The following is a 27,202-nucleotide window of genomic DNA, read 5'->3' as shown; positions in this document are numbered from 1 at the left end:
GCTGAGAAACCTGGCAGGGGGTCATTTGCATACCAACAGTGACTTTAGCTGGGGGGGGGGGGGGTATCTGGTCAAGGGCTGTGTGAGCCACACAATTACTTAACACTTAGCCCACATTTCCAATTGCATTCTGATGTGCACCAAAATTCAACGTGCACCATGTTCCAAGGGCCATGGGTGTGCGGGGGACCCATTCAACACTGCCCCTGCAAGCTTTATCATTTCAGGCTGCATTTCTTGAACGCGTGCATACTTACAAACTTGCATATATGACCACAATTGTTTTTGTATTTGTTGTTTTATCGAAATTATATACTTGAAATGTCTTAAGAATGAAGGTAAAGTTGGGTGTGATTACCTTTGTGTGTGTGTGTACACGGTGTGTCACGGTGGTGAGGTCATCGCTGAGTTGCGCAGGCGCATTAAACAAAAAGCCGTTTCTTCGTCAATCTGAAGCAAACTGCGCCGCTGTCTGATTGAAAGCGACACAGACCGCAGCGTTCGCTAAAACAAGCCGTACTCGCCTGTCACCCTTCGTAGACGTATTCTGCTTTCGTATCTGTGAGGACGGATACACGTTTGGACGTTTTATTTTTTTTTTGTTCCTTTCCGCCGTGGACCGTCGCTTGTGTTGTGGATACGCTGTCGAGGTAGGTTTCTCCCTGCCGGCTAGCCATTAGCCGAACCCGACCGACCACCGGGGAGCACCGGACGTTCGCGTCGTGTTGTAGAACACAGGCGAATTTTAGCCAATTAAAGGTGGTTTACTGAGGCCGTTGGACGTGGAGCAGCGGCTCAAATGTCCCATTATGAACTGCGTAATAACAATACGGCCGCTGCGGAGAGCGTCCAATTGAATGTTGGGACAGCCTGGAGAGGTCGGAACTGAAGTTGGCTTCTGCACGGGAGTCGAGAGGACCCACGCGATAGAAAACTTGTTTAAAATTGTTCCTCTTAAACAGGGAGCGTCGGTCTCTTCGACATAACTGAACCCTGCAATTGTGTCTGGAACGAAGACGATACGGACAAGACCATTAAATCAGATCGAGTCAATAAATCACTTCACAAACCACGAGAGGCCACTTACTGTAAGAGTAGATCTGATAAAGTTCATGGTGGGAGACTTGCCAAGTCTTTTTTTTTTTCTGGGTCCCGGGGAGGGGGGGGGGGGGGGGCAGTTACGGATGTAACTCATAGTTTATTTAAATACATTGCAAGTGTTTATATAGTCTATATAAACCGATTCACCTACACCTTTAGCTCCTCAAAGGTAATTATTATTTATGTCGGTTTCTAACGCGTGTCAATAACAACAAACGCAACAGAAGTTTGCGACAGGGTGAATATACATTACATCTTTGTATTTCTTCTATACCAGAAGTCTGCACCCTGCGGATTAGGTAATGGGGCAAAAACTGATCAAATAGCTTTTTAAAAAACTTTTTAAATGATGGGGGGGGGGGCTGCTTTAAAGAAAGAGCCAAATAGTTGGAACTGATCAAGGGTCAAAATTGTCTTAAAAATATGCATGAAACCTTTAAAATCAGGTACAAACACGGCTAAGAATGTTAAGAAATGTTTGAAATCCTAAACCGTAATTGAAACTGCATATATGCGACATAAAACAGTTCACGCTCATCACGTTTATGCCTCGTTTTAGAAGGTTGAATGTGTTTTTTCGGCTCCAATTAAAACTTAATTGTGCTCTTTTTGGTCGATAAAGGTTGCAGACCCCCCTGTTCTAAACCAAAAGAAAGTTTTGGCCTCTCGTTTTGTATATATTGCCCTTCAGTCTGCCCCTGTGCCTGTGGGACTGGAAGCCTATGAGTCGGAGGCCAACTTCAGGCGTTGGAGGCTGGAGGTGATCCGCCTCTTTGAGGCCATTAGTCCCGCCCGGCTAACCGTTCGCCAAACACGGGCAGCTCGGCTCACTTCACCCCGCGGTTAAACCGGGCCTTGGCTACCCGCTATGATGCTAATCATCCAAAATGAAACGGGCATCGATAAACTCGGAGACTAATTTCCAGGGCGAAAGAGTGGAGGTGCGTTGACAGTATCTCTACTGCAGTGGTGGCTGTCATAAACAGTGAAGCCAGAGACGGGGGCGGAACACTTTTTTTTTTTTTTTTTTTTTTTTTTTTTTTAAAGACGAGATCCGGAAATTAGTCACTGCCGGTGATCGTTTCCCTGTTTGAGGATTAGCCAGCCGCCAAGCTAACTAGCAGTGGGAGCTAGCCCGGTGCTCGTTAGCAGGCTAACAAAGAGCCGCTGCTCCTCCGCGCTTGTTACGCCGAACTCGATGTTTCCGTCCTCAAATAGCACGTAGGGACGTTTATATACCAGCCGAGGAATTGGTATGTAATAATCGTGTGTTTGTACATGCTCACACGGCCAAATCGTGCGGCCGATCGTTTAATGTAGGTCGTTATTGCGGCTAATGTTATCCGGTGTGGTTCTTTCATTATTGTTGCTGATCATGGCTGCAGCCAAAGGCTGGACAACATAGATGAATAATAAGTCACAAGCTTCACGTTGCAGGTTTGCATGATTAAAGCAGCACTTACAGAACTGCAGTAAGACAAAACTATCCCCCATGGCATTCCCATGTGGAACGTCACAGATGTTCTCCAGCTATAATTAATGAAATGTTTGTTTATACAGCTTTAATGGGTTGGGTTCAGGGCGACTATAATAATGCATTAATCTCATTATGTGTAAAACTTAAAATATATATATATATATATTATTTAATCTGTTTGCCAAAAGTGCATTTTGGATTTGTTCCACATCTCTTTTTCAGAATTATTTCATCTGTTTGTTTTATATTGTTTGGCTGGAAAATAAATACTAATTTAAAGGTGGAGATGTACTTTACATGTTATTTTCTTTGACATAATAGAGAAATCAGATTGGAGAGTGGGCTAGAGAACATGAACGTAATATACAAGCTATGTAATCTTTCAATAATTTAGTAATGAAGCACAAGGCAGCTAATTTCATTACCAATTTGTCCGTCCTTCAGATATATAGTGCGTGTAAATGGCCATAGTAATGTTATTAACTGTACTTGGAAAACCCACTGTTTTTTTTTTCTTCATATCTTGTTGACATTTGATATAAACTGTCTGAAACATATCATCATGCTTATGTTGTCTGTTTTCTCTTGCAGTGAACCGGATTGACTCCAAACGGTCCAGCCTGCCTTCTCCTGCACCAGAGTGCTCCTTGCCAGTACCTGTTGTAGGCTCTGCATGTTTGTTCCTCACCAGTGATTCCTTATGCCCGATCGAAGCAGCACCCTGTGTCTTACAGGATGGATGGTGTGGACTTAAAGACACTTGTGTATCAACATCAGCACTCTGCGTTCTGCCGTGGTGTTCAGTCTTCAGCCATTTATGAGAGAACACCTCCCATCCTACTACTTCAGTCCTCAAATTATAAATATAAAGACTGTCTCTGAGCAGCAAAAAAGACCACAACGGATTGAAGTCCTCAGTCTCTCTATCTTTCTGTCTTTTTAAAGCACATAGACCCCTCCCCCAGAAGCCTTTCTGGCCGACATGGAATTATAATTTTTTTTTTAATTTACAGATATTATACCCCCTTACTTGTGTGGGTGGTGGGATGTCGGAAAAGCCAGACGACAAAATGGTGAAGTTCTTGGCCCCCCCCCAGAAAAGTCGGAATGGTCCCAGTTCTGGTTCGGATTCAATGGTGAGCGAGGGTCGGCCGGCAGAAGTCAGCCGCCGCCATCACACCATGGATCGTGATCGATGTAACGCCGAGCATCGTTTTTTACGCCGTAGCGTCATCAGCGATTCCAATGCCACAGCGTTGGCCCTTCCTTTACCCAGCAAGATCCCCATCCCCGTACCGCAACCGGTTCAGCAACGGGAGCCTGTCCCCCAGCGCCAAACGGTTGTCAGTACACACTTACCGAAGCCCGAACCCAGTTTATCCAAGAATGAGAAGTCTGCCAACAGTGGGAGACAGAGAGAAGAGAGGAAAGACATTGAAATAGCCAAGGTGAATGTAGTGCCTTCAGAGCAAGAGCCCGCCGTCGTCCAAGATATCTGTGATGGAGAGGTGGTGGCGGCTCCCCACTTAGTAACGTGCTTAAGAACAGAATTGCCAAGTCAAGCCGGACCCGAAAGAGCCGCCGAAGTCAAGGGGCATCAGGAAGAAGAGGGCGAGGAAGACGATAAGGATTCTGCCAAGGCGCGCGCCGAGGCAGAGCAGCGAGAGGCCGAGAAGCGAGTTCAAGAGGACATCGAGGAGGCAGAGACCAAGGCAGTGGGAACCTCGCCCGATGGTCGCTTCCTGAAGTTTGATATAGAAATTGGCCGTGGCTCCTTCAAGACCGTCTACAAGGGCTTGGATACTGAGACCACTGTGGAGGTGGCATGGTGTGAGCTGCAGGTAATATTTGTTTTATAAACCTTCTCTCTAGTACAAATTCTAGTCCTTCAGACTGACTCAAGGAAGCAATTAGGATCACCGCAGTAGTACATTTTCATTTATATAGTTTTCTATTTTATGGATGAGTCAACGCAAAATGTTGAGATTGTTGTCATTTGTCCTTATTGCGCACCTCTCATCAAAACCTGGATAAAAACTTCACATTTTTCTGTGTGTAGCTTTGACGGTGGCGCCTGGTGTGACTTTTGAGTTCACTGCAAGACGTTGGCAAATTATGAGACATTGTTGGAACTTGTTTAATGGGTGGTTATAACTTTCAGTAGCACTTGAGACACAAGCACTGGCCATAAACAAGATGTGAGGTTAGACATTTAATGGGACTGGATAATGTGCAGAATAGATACTTGCATTAGGTCTTTTCCATCTCCGAGGGTTTTCTGTTGCATCAATGAATCAGTTTGCAAAACCGGGATTGTAGAAGCTAAATTGAGAAACATTTTGTTTTGCAAAAACTCATTGTTTTTTTTTTTTATTTCCCTAAAGTAATTACATCTTGTCTAAATTGTTCTAAAAGCATAAAATATTAGACTTGATTGGCCTGTCGTTTTCAGAGGCAGTAGCTGGAGCAAATTGCTTTGGTTTAGAAAATCTCAGCTTTAACTTGTTTTATTCTTGTTTTGTTAAAACTGCAGTGTAAACCTTGGAATCCCTAAAAAATAATGAGTCCTTCTGTCTGTCCCATTATAGCAGCTATAATGGCCCACGGCGGAGTTTGACCTCATTCGCCACATGAATGTGGTCTTTTACTGTCACGCTTTCACCCGGGTCCCCGAGTGCAATCGGCCTCGCCCGGCAACAGATAGAAGCACGGCTCCTCATGCACACTGGTTTTAGAACAATGTGAAGATTGCAGGCACGTGCCCCCCCCCCCCCCCCCCCCTCTCTCTCACGCAGACGGCAGCATGCGCATGCGTCATGCTTTACTGCTCTCAATGCTTGTGTGAATGCAAAATGGGTCACATTCCTCACAGAGGAATCTCCTGTGTGAAGCACAGCAGGCTGACCTGCCAAGGCCTGCTTCGAAACCATCACTCCGCCTCCCTCCTTCCTCTCTCACTCCCCCACAACCCACCCCCCACCATTGTGCTTCCAATATTTTAGAATTTGAAGTTGAGTTTACGTCACTCACAGTTTTTCCCTTTTGGATTTACTCATTTTTTTACTGAGCTCCTGATCAAGTTACTTTTTTTTTTTTTTTACTGGGTATTATAGTTGCTCCTTGTAACTTTTCAGTCCAGTAAGTTCTTGGTTTGTGAAGCCTACAAGAAGGCATGAGCCTGAAGTAAGGCTGTAACAGAGGAGTGTATCTGACCACTTCTAAAAAAGCATCAACTTGAAAAGAAAAGAAAAAAATATGGCAGTTGTCTGATTGGAAACTATGTCAAAATAGCTTCTGCATTTGAGTGGTTTTTTGTGATTCTTTTTTTTTCTCAGCAAGTCTTAAAAAGGAATTTGAAACTGAGTTGGTGGATTAAAAAAAAAAAAAATCTATAATGCTTGTTACCTACTTAATCGTGGTGATATTGGATTTCTATGGTGTCTAACTCGGTGCAAAAAGGTTGTTGGAATTCGTTTTTTGTTTTTTTCAGATTTAGAAAGGCTGTGCTTTGAGTTCATTGTTAGTTCTGTAATAGGAGCGCGTAACCAGACACCCCCCAGTCCTCCTGGAGCTGAGGCCTCAGAAGTTTCAGTGTTACAGACTAAGAGCTGAAATCCCCGTCACATGGCTCCGGCTGCTAAAGCAGTCGCATGATCCCACTGTTTCATACGTTTTGCACAACTCAAGGATTCATCTTTGGACTCCTGTTTTTTTGTATCTGCTTTCTTTTTTTCCCTTTAGCTTTATGGTTTGTTTTTTTTTTTTTTACATTTGTCATAACGGCTAAGTTCTATCTGGAGCGCTTACCACTAGTAAAATTCTTTGCATTTTCTGCTCCGGCTGCATGAAAAATTGCGATTATTTTCCTGAGAAGCAAATAAATACCGTGTGAATTAATTTCAAGGGTTGCACCGAGGAGGACGAGAGTAGAGGCTCGTCTAATTAATTTGCCTGCTTCCTGTTGATGCCAGAATCAGTGATGCACACATTAATCAGGTTTGCCACTTACTTGTACTCTGGGAATTTAATGTCAGTTTGAAAGCAGCAGCAAATCACGAGGCCGTTTGCCAACGCAACAAATCTGACAGGTTCTACCATGTGATCGTCTTTAACATCTCGTCCACAAGGTTAAAAATGTAGCGTCATGTGTCATGAGGCTCATTTCAGTATTTTTGAAAACCAGGAAGGACAGTTATCGACATGGACAAACATGTGTGAGAATCATGAGTCCACACAAGTTGTGTTGTTCTTCCCTCAACCTCGGGACAGAAAAGTTTCAGACGAGCTGGCCAATCACATGTTCAGTGTTTGGAAGGCCATCTGTCCACAAGTCGTCTTAAGAATCCTAGGCGTTCTCTCTCCCTCCTCACCCACCCATGAACCCACACATTTGTTTCACATCTCGCGTCGCAGGCATGTCTGAGCAGTAAAGTAGGTCAACTCCGCGAAGGGGAAAAAAGAGAAATGCATTTGGAGACCTCCCCCTTCCTTTGCTCACTCATCCTTTTTCAACCATGTCATCTTTCTCTCGCCTCCCTCCCCGCCTTCCTCCTCTCCAATGGCTGACTCGAGGCAGACTTTGAAAGATGAGGAAAAGGCATCCTCCTCGAGCGTTTTTTTGGGGGGGGTGGGGGGTGGGGCTCTTTCCAGCTGCCTCATGGCATTCACTGGGAGTGACGGGCCACACCAAAGTAGTACAGCACAGGGACTTGTTCTTTTTAGGATTGTTAGATTACAGGGATGACTAGTGAAAGTGGTAAATGCACGGTTTTGCCAATATATACGCTTCTACATGACGTTCGTTTCCTGGAAGGCTACGGCAAATGTCTAACCTTCACTCACTGATTTTGATGTCACAAAAAAAAAAAACGACGGTTAATTGTCCTATAACCATTTTGTCATTTTGAGCAATCTGGTTCAGTTCTTTCTTTCTGCTCAAAAAAAAACCCCAACCCCAAACATTTCCAGCAGTGATCTTTGATCTCTTCACATGATCTTTGATCTCTTCACATGTCACACCTCCTTGGGCACGCTCTGGAATTCTGCCAGCACAGAAAGGGCTTTACATGCAGCAGTTAAGTAACTGAGGATCAAAGTGTTTCGCCAGGCCTCCTTGGCTTCTCGCTATTGTTCAAAATCTGGTTGTGTGTGGCACGCAGAGCTCTATCTAGCCCTCAGTGTCAACCTCAGAGTAGGAACCTGACAGAGCCAGCCCTTGGCATGATCCCGGCTTTTTTTTTTTTTCTCTCCCTCAAGTCTAATTTTAGAGTTGTTGGGTTATTTATGATGGCCTTTGCCTAGAAGCAGTATTCTCCTCTCTGCCTAAGTGGCACTGTGGTAAACTGGCATGAGATGTGAATCAAGTGAAGTCGAAAACACCTCGGGTCATAAATGTGTTCAAATAGTAACAGACCTTGGCAACTACAGGTGGGGTTAACGTCATTGTATCTGTGTTTTGTGACTTTCTACATCTTTAAACATGTGGAATGGAGCCAAAGGACATATAAAATAATGAGGCTGGTTTGTATGGCTTTTATCGATGAGAAATAAAATTTAATTACATGTTTGGTAGTTTACTTTTTAAACCCGTTAAGATATTATCAGAATCATGGATTTCTACATATCAATACATACAAATATATTATATACCATGTTTATTGCCACACTTTTTTACTTGGTAGAATAAAAGTTGATTAAGGATGCCTTGTATCTTTCTTTATTAATTTATTTGGAGAGGAAAGAGGTAAATGCCCCAGCATTATAAACAACAATAATTTAAAAACAAACATAATGACAAGAGAGATGGAGTTTGAGTCCAAAACAAGATCCACTAAGTGAAAATAAAAAGCGTTAACTATACAGGTGTTCAGTGACGTTGTCTGTAGAACTATGCGCTTTCAAATATACTACATTTTCTCCATTATTTTCATTCGTGTTCATCAGAATTACTTTGAAGCGGTACCTCCAGTTTCCACCATGCATGGCTTCTCTTACATCTTTCAAAGACTCTTTTAGTCTCGTGTTCCACAGACGAGGGTTATGATGTATACTTTTTGCAGAGGCAGTACTTTCACTCCAGCTTCTCAGTAAAGTGACTCATGCCTACTTTGTCCCGGCACTGATTTAAATGCAGCAGCTGTTGGTGCCCCAGCGCACGCCTGGTTAGTTTGACGTCTCAACTGTCGAGAAATATGTACGCAGTCTGCAAAAGCCTTAGTTTGGGATCTATTACTTCACAGTCTGATGCCAACTTTGAACGGTTGCGATTAGCTTGGTGTGTTTGTTTATTTATGTGTCTGTTTTTGGGTAGGCGGTCTAAATTTTGGGCTGGTCTCAGGTCAGTGATTAACACCGATGGTCCGAAACAGCTGCCAGTCAAGCATGCCTTACTGCAGGCGCTTGTTTTTAGAGACTTTAAAGGGTATTCACCCAATGATACATCAACCCAATGAATGTTTTCACATGACAGTGAGGCTGATAAGTTTGAGGTCTTTGACGATCACACGGTTGTAAATTCTCCCCAGGGCCCGTTACAGGATGTTTGTGATATACGGATGTATATCATGAGGTCAGTTCGGAAGTTTGAGATGATCCTTGCGGCGTCGCATGCTCTCATCTTGAAATCTCAGGGCCTCGGAATGCAGCTGTTGATGTTTTTTTGTATGGCCGCCCTGACATGATACACAGATGGAGAAAGGGAAACCACCACCCAACCCAACAAAAAGATTAATATTCCAGAAAGTAGGTCAGTTGGTCTAACTGCACGGAGGAACTTCGTTTGCTCTCTCATCACTTTTGTGTCGCCTTTCGTTGAGTTGTGGTCGTTTCTCCTGGCTCCTAATAGCTATTCGTAACAAGGTTTACTCCATTTTTGTTTGTCTGCCCCGGGTTTCACCCCCACACACACACACCTCCTAGAAAAAAAACAAATCATAATAATCATCCCACCACCCGACACAATAGCTCAAACTATGACTGGCTAGTCTAACTTAAGGTATCCTTCAAGGCAGCCTCACAAAAGTGTAAAATTGACCCGTGCTCACAAAGGGGCTCTATTTCCTGGACAGCCTGGCTCTTGGCCAGGTCTCTGTGGATTTCACTGGAGGCCTTTGGCTGCGTGTTTTCACTGGGCTTGTCCAACAGCCGTAGTTCTGCTGCTCCGTCGCCACGCTCGTTGTTGAATGTAGGTCACAGGAGGAATCGCTCAAGTAACTTGAGACGGCTGGTTCCAGCGTGTTTAGGATATTTCTCTTAATGCACAGAACTTAACACAGACGTTGATGCCCGTCTTTATTCCTGCAGGAGCAGTCGGCGCTATCGCGTTCACATTCAATTTGGAGTGATTCATTGACAGCCCACCAGCTGCCTGATATATGTTGATATCTGAGCTTTGTTTGGAAGGGGCAGAGCATATTCTTGGACAACAACTGCACAATCTAGTTCTATAGTCATTGTTTTGTGGGATTGTGAATAATTTTGTCTGAACACAAGCACTTCAATACGTGTTTACGGGGACAGCAGTTAACTTTGCTTCAAATGCTAATGGGTGTTCTTTGAAAATCAAACGCTTAAAATGAAATTGTGCAGAAATTTCTTCTGGTGTTCTTGCGTGAATAATTTGTTTTATTAATGTGGATTAAGCCTATTTTACAGGGGAGTCGTATGTTGACTTTTCCTGTTAAAAAGATGATTAACAATAAAAAAAAAAATATATATATATATTTATTAGGCGTTATGTTTTGTGCTATACTCATGATCTAAGCTGGAGGTTCTGCGTTTGCTTGGAATCACAGATAAAGCCAGACGGATTCCTTTTTGTTTAGTCGTCTGCCAGAAAAAACCCATTCCTGTGTGTTTATTGGTGCCAGAATATATATATATATATATATATATATATATATATATATATATATATATATATATATATATATATATATATATATATATATATATATATATACACACATTTTAGGTATGAATAGAGCTGTATAATGCAATACTTTAAAACAAAAACCCAAAGAAACTGATGAATTAAAAAAACAAAAACAAATACCTATCACTTAGTATTTATTACAGATGAGCCTTCATCGTGTCTCAGTTTCTCACTGCTTCTGAATTGTGTGCGATATTCAAGAATCTCCCCCCCCCCGTCTCTCCCGCAGGACCGCAAGCTGTCAAAAACGGAGCGTCAACGTTTCAAGGAGGAAGCCGGGATGTTAAAGGGACTCCAGCATCCCAACATTGTTCGCTTTTATGACTCCTGGGAGGGACCGTCCAAAGGCAGGAAGTGCATTGTGCTGGTCACCGAACTCATGACTTCTGGCACGCTCAAGACGTGAGTCACATATTAGTAAACCTCGCAGTACCCGGCCTCTGCAGTGTTACCAGGAACTGTTGATAGGGAGAAAAACCGGACAATGTATTTTCATTTAATGTTTTTTTTTTTTTAGGTCTTTATCCGATGAAATGATTCACTTGCAAGGAATTTAGAAAATGTTTAATCATATAACGGAAGAGAAAGAATAAGCACTTTATTTGTCAAGTGTTACCTTTGAGGGGGAAAAGTGGTGACAGTTGTTTGTCCTAATTAGTTCCCTGTTTTAATGAGACTGTAAAAAAAAACAAAACAATCTGTTGTTTCAGTTATCTGAAGCGGTTCAAGGTGATGAAAATCAAAGTGCTCCGAAGCTGGTGCAGACAAATCCTGAAGGGACTTCACTTTCTTCACACTCGGGCTCCTCCGATCATCCATCGGGACCTGAAGTGTGACAACATATTCATCACGGGCCCGACGGGATCAGTGAAGATCGGCGACCTGGGCTTGGCCACACTCAAGCGTGCGTCGTTTGCCAAGAGTGTCATAGGTAAGAATCTGAAGTCACTCTTTTTCTCTCTCATTCCTGTCCGACGTGGGACAGCACCTATTTCCACCCCCCTCGAGGGCTCGACGTTATGTTTTTTGTTTGGCAATTCGTGGTGTTTCAGGACAGCCTTTTCGTTTGTCATGCTTTTTCTGGCGACGTGGTTCAAAAAAACAGACCACAGCGTTTCAGCTGCCTCTCAAACCACAGCTCAAATGGAGGCCAATATACAGTGGCGATCTTCACTGAAGAGAACCACGAGGATCTTTCTCTCTTTTTCTTTTGCCCTCGCTCACTCTAGTCTGACCATCATCCTTTAGTATTTCTGTTCTGTTTCTCCCCCCCCAAAAAAAAAAAAAGAGTTGTTTGTTTTCCCAGGCATCTACTGAATGTAAGTAGCGCCTAACATTTCTGCAACTCGCAACTTAGTCGAATCCTTATAATAGCTCTCGTGCCTTCTTGCAGGCGAGCCTGGCCATGGCTAAAGGTATGGCTTCTGGTTCTGCCTCGGACCCGTCTTTGTTCTGTGGTTTGGAAATATGTGGTCTGTTTGCCAGTTTTCTCCAATCATGTTTAACGTATCTTTCTATGGGTTTGCTTCAACAGGTTTTTTATTTCTAGTGTTTGTCTCTTACTGTCTCTTAAAATATTGCAGGGCTGCAGAATCTTTTTGCTCCATCTTTGTGTCCAGGGAGCTCTCTCCAAATTGTCTCTGTCAGCATTTTCTTTTCTTTTTTTTTTTTTTTACCCCCCCTTTTTTTTTTTCCTTTCACATTCTTGGGTATGTTTTTAAAATGTAGGCTCTAGCCTCAGCTGTGCCCAATTCTGCTGTTTGGAATGAATAGGGTACTGCTGGTCATTGAGTAAGTATGATCTTTAATGGGCCTGGTAAGTCTGACAGTGTGTTGTACTATACATCAATTTCAGAAACAATCACATTCAAATAAAGGTTTTTCTGTGTAAGACCTGAGATTAAATGGTAATTTTAAAAAAACAAAACGTGGAAGGCTGATGTGCAGGAACACACTTTTTTTAGGCTCTTTTACTAGCTATGGGATCTGCTTATCTCAGCCTTGACCATAACTTTCCTCCCTGTAGGTGAAGACGAGACAGACGGTAAGTCAAGTTTTTGGGGTGTATTATAAGAGCAAGATCACGGTTGTGCAAAGGTAAGGTCAAGTTATTTCCATAGCTAGTTGCGTTTTCCCCCCTGCCAAGCGGATTGGTGTCCCAAATCACACTATCCTGGCCCAAATTGTCCTTGTCGCCGTACGAACGTCACAAACCACGTAAAACGTTGGCCGAGTGTGTTCTGCACATTGGCTGCCTCCGTCACACGGTTCCATCCCAACATGTGAAGGTCTTACACAGACAAACACGTGCCTTCTTCTCTGCAGTCTAACTGAGCCCAGCTTCTCCCTCCTTTTTTGTTTTCTTTCTCTTTTTTGCTTCCTTCCCCTTTTCTTTTCTCTCTCTCTCTCTCTCTCGCTCTCCCTCTCTCTCTCTCTTCCAACTTTCACCTCACAGGTTCTCCACCGGGATGTGTCAACGGGCTGGTCACTCTTCTCATCCTCCTCTCCCTCAACCCCACATGGGTTAGAGGAGCTGAGGGGCAGTGGGCTGTGAGAAGCCCACTCTGAGTAAGGGAGATCGAGAGTTCTGAATAGTTGTTTTGATTTAAGGTACCCCTGAGTTCATGGCGCCTGAGATGTATGAGGAGAAGTACGACGAGTCAGTGGATGTGTATGCCTTTGGAATGTGCATGCTGGAGATGGCCACCTCAGAGTACCCTTACTCAGAGTGCCAGAATGCTGCACAGATCTACCGCAGAGTTACCAGTGTAAGTGTCCCTTCCAGCCCTCCAAGTCACCCCCCTCTGCCCTGCCTTCACCCTCTCCCCATGTGCCACGACGGCTTAGTGTCCAGTTGTGGAGTCATTTTCACGTTCTCGCTGACACTTGTAGCTTATAGTACATTTCCATCCTCTTGCTACTGTGTGTCCCAGGTCCTTGTTTGCCTCGAGACCTAAATAACTGTTAATCACCATCAACCCCCCCCCCCCCCTCCTTCTGCTTTTCTTCTGCCCTCCTCTGTTTTTCTTCCCCTTTTCATAATTCATGTATTCAGGTTAGATATGTGGACCAGAGGCGTGGATTGATGATTGATAAGTGGTTGAACAAGTGCAATCCTGTTGTATTTTTTTTCATGATGTATAGTTAAGTGATGTTGCCAGACAGGCGAATATTTCTCGGCTTATTCACGCCGCTTGTTTCAGTCAGCTTTTGTACTGCGCAGTCACCTATATGATTCATTTGCAGTTGCAACAACTCCGCAGATAAAGAGGTCGAACCTGTTTCTTGGGCTGTTATCTCCAAAAGTACCTTTAACTCCAAGCCAATAGCTTTAGTTTATCATTAACTATGGAAGACAAATACTGAAGTGTTTGACACGTGATTCAACTGAGGATGTTTTTGCCTACTATAAACATTACCTCGCTCTATTTATGGGCCACCAATGGCTTACAATGGAAATATATTTGCGTCCCTTTATGTACAGAGGGTCCAATTGTTGTTATTTGGGAGAAGGGTTGTTGTTTCTCTTCGGTCACATAGTTCAGCTGTTAAGTTGTCGGCCGGCTCTTTATTTCTAGAACACCAGGGACTTTTGTTTTGCCCTTAGTCCAATTCATCACCTCTCATCAGCCCGCTTCACTCTCTTATGTGCTCCTTATCCACCACTTCACCTTCTGCATCATTTAAAACCCCCACAAGAAGGGTTTTGGTTGTAACGACGTCTAACGAGATGTTTAACCTTCACACGAAAAAAAATTACAAAAAGTATTCCACTCTAATCAGGAATCTGATCCCAAATGTGATTCTGATCGCAGAATTTATTAAAATACAACTTGCTATTGACGTTAGCCCAGTAAGATTTTGTCTTATTCTATATCCAGTACTTTCAAACATTCAAACTTGTAATTTCAAACTTGCCAAACATTTTGAATAATAGAAACATCCTTGTAAAATAAACTGACATGCTCGTCAGTCCTCCTGGACTCGCAGCCATTAATGCAGTGCATTTGAGCTCCAAAACGTAGGATACAAGACCCCACGGAGCGAGACCGCTCAGCCTCGGAGACGTGTCCTCATTCTAACATCTGTGTTTCCTTTAGGGGGTGAAGCCAGGCAGCTTTGACAAGGTGGCCATTCCTGAAGTCAAGGAGATCATCGAGGGATGCATTCGCCAGAACAAAGATGAAAGGTTTACAAACTGAAGAACAAATTTGCACTAAGTTTATATTTCTGTTTTCACTCCTGTGTTCTGTCTCTAAAAAACCCACCACTTGATCTCGTTTGGTTCAGGTACTCGATCAAGGACCTTCTGAACCACGCCTTCTTCCAGGAGGACACAGGCGTGCGCGTGGAGTTGGCCGAAGAGGACGACGGCGAGATGGAGGCCATAAAGCTGTGGCTGAGAATTGAGGACATTAAAAAGCTGAAAGGGAAATACAAAGACAATGAAGCAATTGAGTTTTCCTTTGACCTCAACAAAGATGTCCCAGAGGACGTGGCTCAGGAGATGGTCAGTCGGACCTTTAACGTGTCAACGGTGTCCGTGCTCGTCTTTTGAAATCTCTTGTTGCTGAGTTATATTTGATGTCTTTGTTCTGTAGGTCGAGTCTGGTTATGTGTGTGACGGCGATCACAAAACCATTGCGAAGGCCATAAAGGACAGGGTGTCTCTGATCAGTAGGAAGAGGGCTCAGCGACAGCAGGTGTGTCCATCCTCCTCATCGTTCCACAGTTTTGCTCGACACTTTTCTTAGACCCAGTTGTCTCTTCAGTGGTCTTTTGAGTGACATTAACGCACTTGCTGACTGCGCTTAAGGTCAGAGAAGATCAAGAGAAGAGAAGGCTGGAAGAGGAACTGCAGACGCCGTCGTTCTCGGCGCAGCAGCCGGGGCAGCAGTCGTGTGTGGAGGTGCCTCTGTCGCAGCCAGCGCCCCAGGCCACCTCCTACGCCCCTCCACAGCCAACGCAACACAGCACACAGATGCCTACCCAGCCAGCTTCTCAGCAGAGCCTTCAGAACTACAGCAGCCCCCAGTCCAACCAAATGGCCGTGGGGACACAGGCGGGCCAGTACGTCCCCCAGTCGAGTGGGCAAGCTCCAGTTCCAGTTCCAGCCCCAGTCCCCGGTCAGAGTGTCTCTTCTGCTCAGCCGGAGTCCGAGGAGCTCGAGACCGACCAAAAGCTACAGCACACCGGAGGTAATGTATTGAGATATACCAACAGCTGCAGGGGCATGACAGTGCTTTGCTTTTCTAGTGAATAGATGTCAACGTTTTTGTTTTTTTTTTGTTCTCCTGCGCAGCATGGGAGGTTGGCGACAGACCACACGGCTCTTCAGTCTTTCCTGAAGCTCAGCCTCTTCAGCCTGTTGTGTCCTACACGTCTCCTCCGGGTCAGCACCTCCAGCCCCAGGCACAGACCGATCAAATGCAACAGCAGTGTTTGTCACTGGTGAGAAAACACTTTTTAATCTCATGTATTAACTGTTTGTATTTCAAGCAAACGGTTGCATTTACAACCTGCATTTCTATTCGCCAGCGGTCTTTGCCACTGCTAAATGTCGTCTTGGCCGTTGGGGCAGCGTTGCAGATGGCCTCCTGGCATTAGTATGTTTAAATCGGCAATTTGCATTCTACCAAAAAAGAAAAAAACAAACAGACCTGACTGGTTTTGTGAGCAACTGCATGCAGTTACTGTCTTGGTAGATAAGAGCTCGACCTCTGGCCAGCCCAGGAAGACCTCTGTTCAAAGAATTGTCATTTTAATTGTGCCGATACTGTTTTTTTTGTGTTTTTTTTTGTTTTTGCTGTCATGCATTAGGTTCAACCTCAATTGCCAGGAGTCCAGGATGTTGTTCCGGTTGCGCCCTCCAGCCAGTCTGTTCCAGCGGCACCTCCACAGGTATTACTTGTACTGCACGTCTTGGTGTCTTTGAACAGTGACTCCACGCCTGCCGAAAAGCATTGTTTACTGACCTGAACCAGATAATTTCAGGTTATAGCGAACACGCCCTCTTGTATCACCGCAGCCGAAGTGAACTTCGCCCGATCAAAATCAGCAAAAAAACGTGATTTCCAGACGGTGATAGGTTAACCCTTTTTAAAAGCCTGTTTACTGGTTCAGAGAGCCGCGTTAAAAGCGGCGTACGGAAGCCCACATTTTCCACTCTGTTCCTCCTTTAAGTAGGTTGTTTTCCTTTCTTTTTCCCTCTCCAAGGTCCCTTCTCTCACCCTGTGTTATGTTTTGTTTCTTATAGTACGGAGTTTACTACCAACCATCGCTCCCCCCTCAGGTAGATAAAATGTCCCATTTTCCTGCTACAACTTTAAATACACCCACGGCCTTTCAGAAAACTACTGCTCTGGGTGCAAAAACTCTGGGTGGGTAGGGGGGGGGAGGGGGGCGGGGTTGCTGTCCAGAGGAAAAATCCAAAGTGCAGTATGGATTCACATGCAATTTGTATGTCTGGCAAAAAAAAAAGGCAGACATCAGGAGTTTTCCCATGAATACGAAGACACCCCCCGTAATGTCATTTTAAAACTGTCTGATTTATGTCGTTTAGTTTGTCTCAGGTAAGTCGAAGTGGCGTTGGAAAGGAGCCAAAGCAAATTTCTGACATTAGTTGAAAGAGAAACCAGCTTTTCTGGAAGTATCCTCAGCGCCCATGTGAATGTAATGCGTCAGGTTTTCACGTCCTCTTATCTTCTGCCCTAATCTGTGCTCCTCCACTTTTCTTTTCTTTTTTTTCCCCCCCTTGCCGTTTTTTATGTAGATGCCCACTCAGCAAGTGTTGGTACCCCCGCCCGCCCAGCCGTCTCTCCCCCAGCAGCAGCAGCAGCAGCAGCCAGAGAGCAGCAGTGCTCTTCAGAGTTCCGCTTTGCCGCAGGCTCAGACAGGAACTCCGCAGTTACAGGTGACGCGAGCCCCTCCTCACCCGCGCACACTTAACATGCAAATGATCTCCTCCAGCGTTCAGACACATACTGACATGTGTGCGTGAAACTCACTAATTCTCCGTTGAGCTTGAATATACTAACTTCATACTGGTATCAGTGTCCAGCTGTCCATTTTAATGCTCGTTTGTCATTCCTTTATTTGTATGTTTTTTTCTTTTTTCAATGTTTACTCACAAATGTCATTGCTGTCACTGTTGCCTTTATTTCTTCCACTTTCCCCCTCTGCATGCTGCTCATTCCTGCATCACTCTTAGTCTTGGGCCAGTGATCCAAGTACTCCCATCATGTCTCCTCCACTCAACGCAGAGCACCTATACTTCCTCTATCAGGCCTCGTGCCTCTCTGTCCTGCAGGTACTCGAACAGCACATTATACTTTTGTGTGGCTCTGCTAATGTGTTTCTTTCTCCTCGTCTCGTTCCTGCTTCTCAAAAATAGTTTATAGCTATTGTAAAGCTTTTGAGGTCTACATGTTACCCACCGTTGTTGAAGCAGTTAAATTACTGTAATGGTGATGGTCTTAACAGGGCCTGTGCTCAAATTATTTTTCCTCACATTGGCACCAACAACAAGTGAAACTATTGTTAAAATGTAAATCCATATGCAATGACGGCCTTTTTGATGAAATCAATTGAAGATATTCTAGTACAGCTATGGGGGGGGAAAAGGAATTCCTACTACCTTCAGGCCTGACCTAGAGCTGGCAGTGATACAACAGTGGTGATTTATATAAACAAAATAATCTCCCTGTAAGCCGAGTCTAGGCAAAGGGCCCGTTTCTGGGGGAAATGAAAACTCCACTGCACAGCAGTGTTTATCCTCCGTCTCAGCACTGAATAATGGTGTCTTGTGCTGCTGCCAGTTACCTGTTTCACTACATTCAACAGCCCCATCTGGTGGTCATTCAGGGGAATGCAATGATCCCATTTTGATGCGATACCTTTATATTTTTACACGTTGAGCAGTATCAAAGACCAAGTTAATGGCCATTTGTAATTTGATTCTAATAGAACATCTGCTTTGATGCTATGAAGTGATTTTCAAAGTGTATTTTTTCTTTCAGGCTCCAGTAAGTGTTCCTCAGTCAACATCAGGAGAACAGCCAGTAGGACCCTCTGCCCTCGTGCCACCTTCTGGAGACAGGTATGGAATATGTTGTGTTTATTTTCACATAATATTTCAAAAAAAAGAAAATGTTAAATGTAGTTCTTGTTTGACTTGCATTGAGCAATTTAATTGTGAAGCCTCGTCTGTAATGGAACCGTGTCTCTTTCAGCTGCCTCTCAGATACAGCTTCAGGTCTTAGTGACGGCAATGATGGCAGTTCTACGTCAGGAGGTCGCCACGAGGGACGGTCGCTGAAGCGGCACCAAAGGCGATCCGTACGCAGCCGCTCTCGCCATGAAAAGTCGACCAAAGCCAAGCTGAATGTTCTCAACGTACGTATTAAAACGGTTTTGTTTCGATCCATTCTACCAACCTCTTACTGCTAATTGGTGACCGAAGAATTGTCACATCTCTTTGGGCAGATCTCTAACGTGGGAGACAGAGTGGCAGAGTGCCAGCTGGAAACGCACAATAGGAAGATGGTGACCTTCAAATTTGACCTGGACGGTGATAACCCAGAGGAGATTGCCCAAATCATGGTAGGTTCCATTAACATGAACAATGACAAACGTGTCATTCGCCCGATGGTTGTGTGTTCTCTACAGGATCTTATCACATGGGAAACACCCATCAACGACTTTAATTCTGCATTTTAGGTTGAGAGTGAGTTCATCCTGGAAAACGAGCGAGAGTCCTTCATAGAGCAGGTCCGTGAAGTCATAGAAAGGGCGGACGAAAAGGGAAATGGCATGAAGGAGAACTTCCCTCAGGTATTTTGGTTCTCCACATCCCCCGTTTAGCCAAATAGTTCCTCTAATGATTTTGACCCACGAAGCCTGAAAATCTCATGATCAACATTTCATTCTCTTTATAGAAGAGTGACCAACAACAGGCTGAGCTGTCTGTCCCCATGATGCCAGGTGAACGAGCTTTATGCATTGAAGACACTTCTTCACTTCCTGTCATTGATGTTGAATACTCATGTCAAAGGCTTTTTCTTTGTGCAGGTATTTCCCCCAGCACTGCAGCTCAGGTGGTGCATTCAGCCGGACGCAGGTTCATTGTCAGCCCGGTGCCAGAGTCTCGACTTAAAGAACAGTTCTTTGGACCTCCTTCCGCCAACACTTCTATAAGCGACGAGACTGCCCCGGGTGAGGGCACATTCTAGTTTTGACACTGCGTTTCCGAACCAACAGCTCTGAAGATAACAAACTTATTCCATCTGTTTGTTTCTTACAGATCCCTCCCTGACTTTGGGCCTTTCCCTCTCTGCTCCGTCTGGGACTCTTCAGCAGGCGTTCAGTAAAATGAGGCAGGATCGTCTCGAAAGGGGCAAAACGGTTGATCTCCCCACCGCCGAGCCAATACCAGGCGCCGTCCTGTCCACCGAAGCTGGGTTGCCCTCCAGCAACCTCTTATCTCCTCCCGAAGCCGTGTCCTCCACTACAAACACTACTTTACCAACTGCTTCTGTCGCGCAGTCGACCGCAGCCTCCACACAAACCCTGTCAACAGGACGGGTTTCTCCTACACCGTCGTCCGTTCAGCCCCACCCCGTCAACAATGAGCTCGGTTCACCACCAAAGCCCTCGCATGAAACGGCCCCATCCCAACTTCCAGCAGCTGCTAGCATCCCTGCCTCAGCTCCCACGGGTTCTTCTCCCAAGACGCAGTCCTCCGTCCCTGCTGCAGCCGCTGCCCCCACTGCACCCGGGCCCCAGCTGAGCAGTAGCTCCGTCTCCGCAACGCCCGCAGCTTCATCCAGTGGTACCGGAAGTGTCCCCGCTTCAGAACCTTTTAATAGTGCCGCTACGTCTACTCCTATCAATTCATCCAGCCATGCACCACAGCACACGACATCCCAGGGTCAGCCTGCTCCCGTTTCCGCCCCAGCCCCAGCTACCTCCTCGCTGCCCAGTGTAAACCAAGGCCAGCCGCCGCCAGCGGCGGCAGAGTCCGAGGGAGCCGAGCTCCAGACCAAAACCAACGGCAGAGACGACATTCAAGCTCTGGATAAGAAGCTCCGGTCCCTCTTCAAAGACCAGAGTTCTGCCTCCTCATCATCGGTGGATCCCGGTCAGAGCACAGGGACGTCGTCTCCTCCCACCGGAACCTCCTCCCCTCCTCCAGGCCTTGCCCTCGTCCCCCCATCCAACCTTCCACTTCCCTCCGGTGCCCAAGGTGTTCTGTGTCCCTCGACCACTCCGGGGCAGGGTGTCACCCCGGCAGGACATGCCCAGACTCCTCCATCCAAGCCCCGTGCACAAGTTAGTAAAGAGCTCTGTACATTTTAAACCTCCTGTTTTTCTTCCCGATATTATTTCAACGGTGATAATTGTTTACTGTATTTTTAGACTTTACCAACTGGTTTCGACCAAGCTGCCACACCTCCCTCTGACCTCGTGCCTCCAATTCCCGGCCCCAATCAGGTGAGCCCATACACTTGTTCTTGCAGCACTACCCATCTCTTTAAGCGTGACCCCGCACTACAAAGTATTACCTGTCTTTATACTGTATTTGTGTGACTCAACAGTCCCAGCAAGCCCTGGGTAATCCTGATACCCAGTTTAGGAGTGCTATAAGTCCCGAGACGGTTCAGGAGGGTGCAAATTCCCAAGCCCCGGCAGCAGGTTTCACTCTTGGACGTTTCCAGGTCAGTTTTAGCTGCAAATGATTGCAAACTCCGGGATCAAAATGTGAGTGCTTGTAAACCTCCCCAAAAAAAGGCTGATGCCATTAAAATGACCCGTCCTCTCTTTCCTCAGGTCTCTGTGGCTTCTGACAGTGCGTCAAGCAGTGTTCCAGGTCCCTCCAGCATCGTCTCTTCCTCTTCCTTTGCGTCGTCCTCTACATCCTCGTCATCCTCAAGTCCAGAAAACACCCTCCATCGGTCGTCCGGTCTGCCTAAAGGAATGTGTGAAACCGACGCTATGAATGGACCCTCTTCCCTCTCAGCTGGTCCGACCGGTCAGTCCACCACGACCGGGCGCTTCCACGTGTCCCCAAGCAGCAACGCTTCCTCCGAGCCCAACGCCGGCGCCAAAGTGGGCCGATTTTCAGTCACAGGTGCGTCGCATGTCCACAACAAATGGCAAGAAGCTCGCTTAAACAGCACAGTGTCAAAGACGGTCGTTTTGCGGCTTGATGAGGCGCCATTTGAATTGAATAGTTGCTTAAACACCCGTTGCTGTGAAACCAGTAAATCCACTGCAGGGGTAATAACGGGATAATGCACTCCGAGGTGTCTTTGCGGAAAGCCCGAGGCTCAGTGGAAACATTTTCACTTCAATCTCTCTCATTGATTATTAATACGTCGCGTCACAATAGCTGCAGTGGGATTTATTAACGAGATCTTTGGGAGTTATCGGCTACGGCGCATAAAAATTCATTATTTGAATCACATAGGGGGGATTTGATCGCCGAATGCACGCAAATTAAAAGTCGTCTTCCTCCAGTCAACAGTGCTGCGGTCCAGCTTTTAAATCTGTCAACTTAAGCGAGTCTATTGCGATCGTGTGTTTGATTTTTTTTTTTTTTTTCCCCCGCAGTCACCCCTGCTCCGGCGGCCAGCTCCAGTCCGTCCCACAGCGGCGGTCTGCAGAACGGACCCTCGTCCTCGACCTCCGACCCACATAACGCGCACCCTCATTACAGCAGCGACAACGACGAGGACTCGGGGACGGAGGACGAAGCCCTGCAGAAAGAAATCAGCCGCCTGAGAGAGAAGTATGTCACTTATTAATAGTTTAATTTCACACCACTCCGCTCATGTTGCTTCACGGCCCCATCGAGACGCGCCTGGACGTTCTCGTGTGTGTGTATTTCCAGGCATATGACGGAGATCCAGGCCTTGCAGAGCCGCCAGAAAGAGGAGATCGAAGCCCTGTTCACAAAGACGGGGAAGCAGCCCCCTCCTTCGGTTTTCTCCCCTGCCGTCGCCATGGCCGGAGGTCGACGGAGGCTGAAAAGCAAAAGCCACAAATCCGCACGAAGCAGCGGCCAGCCAAGCCCTGTACACTCCGGTACGCAACGGCACTTTGAATCGTAACGACTTTTTCATCAAAGACAGTAAGAGTTTTAAGCCTAATGTGTTTGAATCTCCAGCCACCGTCCAGAGTTCCGACTCGCCTCCGAAACAGAGTTCCCTCTCCGCGACAGAAGCCTCGGAAGCCACAAAAGAGGCGTCTGGAGGAGGCGGCAGGTCGTCCACGCACCAGCTGGTTTCCTCCCCGTCCATGCCCAGCCTCAGCAGCTACGCCACAGGTGTGTGGAAGCTCCTCCGTCCACACTGAGCTGCGTCAGTGACTTTTTCTTCTTCAAGGACTCTCCCGTCATCTGCTTTTTTTTCCCCAGGACCAGCCGGCAGCAGCTCCACCAATGGTTCCGGCTTGTGCCCGAACCACTCTGGCCCCCCGACGCAGCCCACCGGACCCTCCCCCCCCGCTTCTCAAACCCAGAAGGGCAAAGGCACCTTCACAGACGACCTGCACCAACTGGTGGACAACTGGGCGAGGGACGCCATCAGTCTCTCCCAGTGCAAGAGGGGTCCTAAAGCTGGGTCGCAGGCAACTCTGGGACACGATGTAAGCAAACACTGAGGCCCTATTGTGTAAAACCAGTACATTCATATTTGATTCCTATTTAAAAAGTTGTCCCCCCCCTCCTTTCTACAGATTATTCCTCCAGCCAACATGGGTCGTAAGTTTTCCGCCCCCGGCTACCTCTGTCCAACGCTTCCCACGCCCTCCAGCAACACCTCCACCACGAACACTCACCTCCCCAGCCAGGCCAACCCCCCGGCCCCCCTCGGCCCCCGCAAAGGCTCCCTGGGCCCCGTCGCCCCCGGGTTCAGCTACGCCTCGGCGCCGTACAGCGCTCCCCAGTGGGCAGGACCCACCAGTACGTGCCAGGTCGGGCTGCTGAACCCGGCTCAGCCGCTCGCCCCGTACCAGCCGCCCGCCACGTCCTCGGTGCCCCTGCACCAAAGCTACCACATGGGAACTGCACCAGCAACCCAGAAATTTTCCGGCCCGGGCGCGTCCACCCCGAGGCCGGCGGAGTCCACGCCGAGCCCCGGTCCCGGTTGAACTGCGCTTGGCCTCGCGGGGCAAGAGAGGTCAGACAATTGATCAAACCCCCCCCCCCCATCCCCCACCCCCCAACCTCTCCTGCCGGCGAGCTGGCTCAGTATTGTGCTTTTTATTTCCACTTTTATTCTGTTGTTCGGGTAATCCAATTGATCTGTGTGGTTCTCGTCGTCTCTCGGGCAGAACGAAGTCTGTCCGGCCATACGAGGTAGAGTGCAATACACATCCACAGCACAAAGTCTCACACTTTAGCCTGCCATTTAGCTGTAAACGCGCCGGGGGACGACTCGGGCCGGGTTTGTGTCCGGTCACGAAATCAACACCGGAGGCACAAAACCCCAACAGCAGCCAAAGATGTCTTTTTTTTTTCGAGAGCAGATGTTGCAATATCGTCATTCCTTTTGAGCAGAAGGCGTGGAGGGATTGTGGCTCATGTCCTTACTGATCTGGTCGTTTTTAGGTGGAGCTGGGACTGGAGACACGCCGGGCTCAACCGTAACCCGGTAGTACAGACGGTTTTTTGGGAGGAGGAGGTCGAGGGGGAGAAGGAGTGTAGAGAGAGAGCGGAGGAGGGAGGGAGCTTGTAGTCTCGGGAGAAGAAAGACTTGGTAAGTTGGGTAGCATAGGGGAAAAGGGTCGCGGTAAGAGCTCCTCCCAGTGTCTTATTAAAATGCAATAACGAGAGAGAAAAAAAACAACTAACGAAAATATCCCCGGAAACTGTGGCCTTAATCTCCAAACGCATGAAAAAACATTGGCTTTGTACATAGAGATGTCTTCACTGGGTTCTGATTCCATGTTCTCCACGTTTTATGTCCGAGAGTCCCGGCGTCTGTGACTGGAGTCGTCTCATGCAGATTTCTTCTCCTCCCCAATTATTCTTTCAGTCTTGACGTTGTAAAAAGCCACATATGAGACGTGTTCCTGGTGTTGACCACCGACCAGAGTTAAGAACTGAAGAGGTGATGCTGCTGTAGATTACAATCTGAGTAGAGGGTGTTTGCAGGGTGTTTTTTGTTTTTGTTTTGTTTTTTCATTTTGTTTTGTTTTATTCCCAAATTGACATGTGAAACCACACAGGAGCGGTCCGACTTCGCTTTTCATATTAAAGTGAAACCAGTTTGTGGCGGTATTACCGGAGGAGGGTTTAAGGACTCTGAGGGAAGCGTCAATGCTTCTCCCAGTTGTTTACACAAATAGATTGGACGAGAGAGGTCACACAACATATTTCTGCCCATTACATTTACACTCAGACCCTTCCTGAATCTCTTGGTGTGTTTTTTTAAAAAATACTAATACTGTTGATTTGGCCCCATGATTCAATTAATTAAACACATTTTGACGGTTTTTACCCCAAAAAGAACCTTAATGCTGTAAAACTACTCTGAAAAAAGGTGAACGTTCACTCTTAACTCCTTTTTTTTTTTTTTTTTACAAACTAAAAGCCAGTTCCTTTGACTATATTCAATCCTTTTGTTTTGTTTCCGATAGAAAATCCGTCCCAGGAAGCCGATAACCTCTGAAACGAAGTGATATTCCATTAAGTCTTCACCGTCTTAACTCTTGACAATCGTGTGACAAATGGATTAAGTTGTTTAATTGACTTGAAATTAATGTACGATACTTAAGGTGCCCAGATTAGCAACATTTAATTTAGTTTAAAAGTCTGAAACGCCGGACTGCGGGATTAATACATAATTAGAAAATAGTTTTGGAAATGCATGCACTGAAGTGTCTGAATAATCTTTTTTTTTTTTCAGAATATGCAGTATTTCTATTAAAAAATAAAACCCAAGAAATTCAGGAGGCGTCTGACGACCTGTGACCTCTCAAATCACAAGTGTCTGGGGTTCTCTTTCTGTGGTCTTGTTTTTGTATGCGTATGTTTAATAAAATAAAAAAAAAAACAAATGTTCTTTATGGACCTGTATTCAGCCATCAGATTTTGATGTTGTTTCACTGTAATTATTATTAAAGGTTGTTAAACAACATGTAGTTAAAGGAATATATTAAAAAAAAAGAAGAAAGAAAAAAAAAGGAAGTGCAATTGCAGGGTTGTTGTTATTGGTATCCCTCTCAGTTTATTAAGCTCGTCTATCTATAACTGCCCTGCCCCCCCCTGTTTTTTTGTTTATTTTTATTTGTTTTGTTTTTTTTCTATTTACTTGTACATATGTTAATGTGAGACGAACGCTTTCACACACCGCTCGGTCACTAGAGTCTGCTTGTGGTTGCCCCCCCCCCCATACCCCTCCCCCACCACTCTCTAATGCACATGCACTCTATCCTGCAGACACGAGGAACACTTTAGTGCCTTGCATCCACACTAATGACAAAAGTTCCAGATTAATTTCGTCCCGTGGCTGAGACTGGGGACTTCAGAGAACAAACGCAGGACCAAATAGCACAGCGAGTGTCGTGGAACCAGCTTGGTTTTTGTTTTTCTCCTCTCTTCAGTTATTGTGAAATCAGCTGTGTGCTTCGATATGGCTCACGCCAACACGGGATTCGGCCCGACCTTTTGATTTTTTTTCCCCCCTGGACTTATCATTAAACCGGGGGGGGTTCAGAGAAGCCGTACAAAGGTCTGCAGAGCTGAACGCACACTCTCTCTCTACACCACCTCGCAGTGCCATGCTGTCGTCGTGACTCTTCTCACCCGCTTGTAGATCGAATGACTAGTTTTAACTTCTCTAGAGAAAAAAATAAAGTTACTGCAATGCAGAATATGCAACGTTTTATAGGGACCGAGGGGGTAAACACTTGCATGCTGTTGAAGGGTTGTTACCGATTTCAATGTTTTTTGATATTGGGAATATTAGAGATTTTTTTGTTTTGTTTTTTTATTATTATTTGCCTTTCTGAGAATATCACAGGTGTCCAATGCCATTCATCAATATAACAGGCACAACTTTCAGTATCACAACCATCGTATAGGTTTCTGCATGCCGGCTTCACTGGTGTTTAATCTTAAATGCTGACAAAAAAAAAAACCTCACCACTTGCCCCCCCCCTCCCCCTGTACAGCACCTCATCACAACCAGGCTTCTGCTCTGTGTGCTACTACTGTGCTAATATCAGTTCCTGTCCCAGAACCTCCACACAGTACAGTCTGAGGCCGTTGTACTTTATTTTCTGCTCCCCCTCCTTAACTGACTTCCAGTGATTTCAGTGTCTTGTTTCTGTGTCCGTTTTTCACATTGTACAAAATGTAAAAACAAATAAAAAAAAAAAAGATATCGATTAAAGTATCCGTTTGGTCTCTGGGTTGTTTATCTGGACTTTTTCCTGCCCCCCCCCTCAGGTATTTAAAAAAATCATTGTAGCTTTGAAACTAATGAGCCACAATGAAGGAGGAAGAGATGCAGCTTCATGAAGACATTTCAAAGACGAGTTTTTCCTTAACGTATTAAAGCTTCTTCCTTTTCCACATTAAAAAGTCCATCACACGTCTGCACCAATTATGTCTTAGAACATAGATTAGAATTAGAAATCCTTTTTTTTTAATAGGCTCTAAAAAAAAAAAAAAACTCAATTATTTG

The 27,202-nt window shown here is 45.8% G+C and overlaps 1 protein-coding gene across 5 annotated transcripts; it reads left to right on the top strand.

Moving 5' to 3' along the window:
* The first annotated feature begins 464 nt into the window (after positions 1-464).
* LOC308136370 (serine/threonine-protein kinase WNK1-like) lies at positions 465-26,924 on the top strand. Of its 5 annotated transcripts, XM_080504701.1 has the most exons (30): positions 465-650; positions 3,170-4,419; positions 10,741-10,913; positions 11,222-11,442; positions 13,122-13,279; positions 14,612-14,700; positions 14,802-15,021; positions 15,113-15,214; positions 15,328-15,709; positions 15,814-15,962; positions 16,332-16,412; positions 16,768-16,803; positions 17,284-17,424; positions 17,722-17,820; positions 18,530-18,609; positions 18,743-18,905; positions 18,996-19,112; positions 19,230-19,343; positions 19,448-19,493; positions 19,581-19,724; positions 19,813-20,840; positions 20,928-21,002; positions 21,107-21,226; positions 21,339-21,639; positions 22,122-22,299; positions 22,402-22,595; positions 22,678-22,836; positions 22,927-23,156; positions 23,247-23,689; positions 24,121-26,924. In XM_080504701.1, exons 2-29 carry the CDS (start codon positions 3,625-3,627, stop codon positions 23,658-23,660), a joined length of 6,009 nt encoding a protein of 2,002 aa, XP_080360827.1. In that variant the 5' UTR covers positions 465-650; positions 3,170-3,624; the 3' UTR covers positions 23,661-23,689; positions 24,121-26,924. The 5 variants fall into 5 exon arrangements, with proteins under 5 accessions (XP_080360827.1, XP_080360825.1, XP_080360828.1 ...); XM_080504699.1 differs by having other exon boundaries at positions 23,247-26,924; XM_080504700.1 differs by lacking the exon at positions 465-650 and adding an exon at positions 2,237-2,354 and having other exon boundaries at positions 23,247-26,924.
* Positions 26,925-27,202: the final 278 nt, after the last annotated feature.

Source organism: Blennius ocellaris (genome assembly GCF_963422515.1).
Source record: "Blennius ocellaris genome assembly, chromosome: 11".
NCBI classification, from domain to species: domain Eukaryota; kingdom Metazoa; phylum Chordata; class Actinopteri; order Blenniiformes; family Blenniidae; genus Blennius; species Blennius ocellaris.
The sequence above is the reverse complement of the archived record's forward strand: the minus strand, read 5'-3'. Positions and strand labels throughout refer to the sequence as shown.